The 5,110-nt window shown below is 35.7% G+C and overlaps 1 protein-coding gene across 1 annotated transcript; it reads left to right on the top strand.

The window, feature by feature from the left end:
• The first annotated feature begins 559 nt into the window (after positions 1-559).
• LOC145070957 (receptor-like protein EIX2) lies at positions 560-3,719 on the top strand. Its single transcript, XM_079017904.1, has one exon. The coding sequence runs from the start codon at positions 628-630 to the stop codon at positions 3,529-3,531; it is 2,904 nt and encodes a 967-aa protein (XP_078874030.1). The 5' UTR covers positions 560-627; the 3' UTR covers positions 3,532-3,719.
• Positions 3,720-5,110: the final 1,391 nt, after the last annotated feature.

The following is a 5,110-nucleotide window of genomic DNA, read 5'->3' as shown; positions in this document are numbered from 1 at the left end:
CAGGGGGCATAGACTATACCAAAAGCATTCTAATTTAACCACACAAATTTGCTAAAATAATTTTTTTTAACAATATTGGTGTATCACATTAAAGAAAATATTATTCTTCTTGACACAGTTTTTTTAATTATAAAGCTACTTATATTGAAGATATTATTAGATAAAAATGATGAGACGTTATTTTAAATTGACTTTGTGTATTCATTTCAGCTTGAAGTCTGCCATCCATCTTTCAGTGAATCTAAAAAATGTTATTGCCAGTCACAGCCTTTGATTGATTCAGTCTAACAGTTGAAGATATTATTAGATACACACACGTTATACTATATTGTATTAAAAATTCCATGCCCACAACCAACGTTTCATAAACCACTTTAAGTTTGATTTTGAAAAACAAAATAGGTCTAAAACAAAAGGATACCAACGTGTGGATAAAAATGTCCATTAAGTTCCAAGTCTTTCAAGTCTTGTGCATTGACTTCCAAGTCTTTCCTGTCAATAAGCTCTTGATATACGGCTTTATATTAATTGAATTGGTTTCTTCATCATAACAATCCATCAGTTCATCATAACAAGTCATCTTTCCACATCAACTTTCTTGCAAATTAAACCCAACTAGGGTTGATAATGGGGACTCTGAGTGGTTTGGGGCTCCATCTCATTTTCACAAGTTTTTTCTTACTTGCAACCACATATACTTGTTTGAGTGTTGAAAATACTAGCATCATTTGCTTTGAGCAAGAGCGCCTTGCTCTTCTCAAGTTTAAACATAGTGTGAAAGATTTTTCTGGAATGTTGTCATCATGGATTGGCAATGACTGTTGCAGGTGGGAAGGAATCCAGTGTGACAGTCTCACTGGAAGAGTTGAAAGCCTGAATCTCCATTTCGTAGTTGGTAATGAGGTGAACTCTTCTTTGGTAGAATTGAGTCATCTAAATCACTTGGACTTGAGTGAGAATGATTTTAGAGGAAGCCGCATCCCTGAGTTTATTGGATCCTTCAAACAAATGACATACCTCAATCTCTCGACTGCTGGATTTCGAGGTATTATTCCTCCTCACATTGGAAATCTTTCTAATTTAAAGGTTTTGGATCTCAGTTGGAATGATGAGCTGATGTCAGATGATATGTCATGGACTTTTGGCCTTCCATCACTCCAGCATCTCGATTTGAGTTGGGTGGATCTTGGCGGAGCAAAGAACATGGGCATGGTGCTTTACAATCTTCCTTCGTTAAAAGAGTTAAGTTTGCGTGGTTGTGGACTTTCTAATCTTGGTCCTTTTCTTAATTCAAGTAGAACACTTCCCAACATCAAACACCTGGATCTTAGCTTCAATTCCTTCACAGGTCCACTTCCTGGCTTTTTTCAGAACTTGACATCCCTGACATTCCTGGATCTTTCAAACTTTGATCTTAGTTTGGCATGGAACTTTGCAGACTTTCTAAAAATGATCCCTTCTTTAACAGAGCTGCACATGTCACATTGTGAGCTGAACAAGACATTTCTGTCTTCCCCTCATCTCAATCTCAGTACTATTTCTAACATCCAACACCTGGATCTTAGCGATAATTCAATTGGAGGCATATTTCCATCCATTTTAACAAACATGACTTCACTAAGATTTCTTTATCTTTCGGGAAACATGTTGAGTTCATCAGTTTCTACTATGCCTAACCTTTTAGAGCTTGATCTCTCGAACAACAGATTGACAGGTCCAATCCCTGAATCTCTAAGAAGATTAAGATTCTTAGAGGTATTAGATCTATCATATAACGAGTTCACAGATCCTATTCCAACATTCTTTGGGAAACTCTCCAAACTTGACCTTTCTTTCAATCAATTGAATGGTTCAATTCCAGACTTCTTTGGAAAATCAGCAGATTTAACTGATCTGAATCTAGGATCCAATCAGTTAAGGGGAGCTATTCCGGTTTCAGTTGGGCAACTTTCCAAACTCCATTCTCTAGATATTTCTTACAATTCTTTGGAAGGAGTAGTTTATGAAGCCCATTTTGCTAATCTTTCAATGTTGAAGTATTTGGATACTTCTTATAACACTAAACTGACATTCAAAGTTTCACGTGAGTGGATACCTCCATTCCAATTGGTGTCTTTTAAAATCATTTCTTGCAATATCGGAAGTGAATTCCCTCAATGGCTTCAAAATCAAAGGACAGTTGAGACGTTAGTGTTGTCGAATGCTTCAATTTCAGGACCTTTGCCCACATGGTTGCGTGAGATGCCTGTCATTCCTTTCTTAGATCTCTCTCACAACAAACTCAGTGGATCTTTAACAAACCTTCCTAATGGTGGAAACTTTTATGTGTCCGGATATCGAGTTGACCGGGTATTATCTCTAGAAAATAACCTTTTCAACGAGTCGATACCAAGGTCATTGTGTAGAAGGACAGACTTGGAAATACTTGATCTTTCTAGAAATAGGTTAACAGGGAAAATTCCCAAGTGTCTTCAGAATCTGCAAAAGTTGTTTGCGATGATATTTAGCTCAAATCAGCTCTCAGGTTTCATTCCAAGTTTTATAGCATTTAATTCTTCATCGTTAGTTTGGTTACAATTGAATGACAATAACTTTGTTGGTGAAGTCCCTCGAGAATTGGGGAAGTTACGCAATTTAAGTGTTTTAGATTTGGGTGATAATAATTTTTCTGGAAATCTACCAGATTGGATTGGCGAAAACCTTCTATCTTTGATGGTCTTAAGGTTACACAAAAATTACTTCACCGGAAAAATTCCTCTATCATTATGTAAATGTTCAAAGCTTCATATTTTGGATGTTGCATACAACAACTTAACGGGAACCATCCCTGCGTGTCTAGGAAACTTGGATGCCATGGTTAGAAGGAAACTATCTGAGAGTGAGCATGTTTATGAAAAGGTGATTCAAGTAATCAAAGGTGTTGATCTTGAATATACAACAACCTGGGATATAGTCTATAACATGGACCTTTCAAGCAATAAACTTGTTGGAGAAATACCTGTGGAGCTAACCGCACTCTCTATGCTGATTGGTCTCAATTTGTCTAATAATCATCTCAGTGGGAGAATTCCAGAAAACATTGGAAACATGATGAGGTTAGAATCTCTTGATTTATCTGGAAACAAGTTGACCGGGATGATCCCTCCAAGCATGGCAGCTTTGACTTTTTTGAGCCATCTGAATCTGTCACACAACAACTTGTCGGGACGAATTCCAACAGGCCATCAGTTGCAGACCCTTATTGATGATCCATCAATATATGCTGGGAACAAAGATCTGTGTGGACCTCCATTGCCAAACAATTGCTCAGATCATGAAAACCCAACAACAACAACAATAACAATGCCCAAGAAGAAATACAAACAGACTGATGCACCTACCAAAGCATGGTTGAAGACATGGTATTACGTAGATGTAACGTGTGGTTTTGCAACAGGGTTTTGGGGTGTTATTGGACTTTTGTTGCTCATGAAGCAGTGGAGACAGAAGCTTTTCACGTTTGTGGAGGAAACCATTGAGAATATTTCCTAAGTGTATATTAGTTATGATTGTTTTACTTCTTAATACACCTTTTGTGCTTATTTATGCTACTATTTGGATTTTATATATGTATGACATTTGTGATATAGGTGTTGTTTAAACGTTTCCTTTTTTAAATTTTGTTGGATTCTGTACTTACACAAAATGAAGTTGTCAGATTAGATTATAATGAAATTGAATCTCGTGGGAATTCATAAAATCCACAAGTGGTGGTATTTTAACTTGAAGTACCCTGCTTTGATGCTCTCGATCTTTTGCTGCACTGCATCCGCCACTTTTCATTTATCTTATTTTCTGTTGATGTTTTGTTCTACCTCAAATATTTGACCCTATAATTGCCATCCTAGTTTCTATGAAAATTTTCATCTTTTACCTCTTTATATGTTTATGTGTTTGTTGTTTCTCTTCCAGAATTTAAATTTCCATATTCTTTCTTCTTTGTAATCCACTTTTGTTACTTGCAATCTGAATATCATTCGGTGTTGTTCTTTGGTTAGATATAGATATAGAAAGGAATTCATCTGTAATTCTAGAGTTCTAGCATCATTGTACTGAAGAATAAAAATTGTGAAGGGATTTAGGCCCTTGGGCAAGAGATTAAACGCAAAGTGAAGGAGACAAACTGAAACTGAAATTGATCCATGGGTTTTTGTGGTGGCAGTACCTTATGAGACAAATCTTAAATTAATAAAAGAAAAAGGTAAAGCATTTCATAGCAATTACAGTTTGCATATGTTTATTGTATTTAAAGAGCATTCAAAGGTTTAAATGACCATTTTCTCTTTAATGGGTCTTGTTGTCCCCGCATAAGTGACCTGGTGGTAAGGATGTGATAATCAATAAGAGATGTCTTAGTTTCAAGCCTGATCATCACCTTCCTTGCTCTGGACACTTTGTGATTTTCGGGAATTTTTATAAATTTTTTTTCATAGACATTTATGTACGTACACCTTTTTATGAATTTTTCTTCATATACATTTATGTACATACACACATATATACATGTATATGTATATGAATATGCATAGGTATATTTGTATGCCATCCGTGATATGGATATTTTCATGTGTAAAATTTGACTTACGATTAGGATAAGTTGTATTTCTAGCGGAAGTTGGTGGGACGTAATAAAAGTATATTAAAAATATAATTAATTTTACGAAACCAAAATAGGAATATATTATTTATTTGGAAAACTGCTTGAAAGAATAAGAAAATACAAAACCTAGATAATTTCGTTGCAACTTAGAGAGTATTTGGGATTATTATTCTTCTCCACAATTGTACTTTATTTGTGTAAACATGATGATGAAAATCTATTTTGTTAGAGAAAACACAAGGTTATTCGATATACCCCTAACAACTCACCAAATCACATCAACACCAAACTTCTTCTTCTTCTCTCCACTGCTCCTAGATAGGGGTGGTGTTCAGGCGTGAAGCGACGGCTACATCAACAAAACATGCATGACACCACGTGACACGAGCCCCTAATATCGAATGTTTTAATAAGTCCAACATAGTTGGACCATATCATCTACATAGCAAATATCCTTAATTCGAGTTTTTA

This window comes from Lactuca serriola, chromosome 8, assembly GCF_051521515.1.
Source record: "Lactuca serriola cultivar US96UC23 chromosome 8, Lser_US96UC23_V15, whole genome shotgun sequence".
NCBI classification, from domain to species: domain Eukaryota; kingdom Viridiplantae; phylum Streptophyta; class Magnoliopsida; order Asterales; family Asteraceae; genus Lactuca; species Lactuca serriola.
This window is presented reverse-complemented; position numbering and strand designations above follow the sequence as displayed.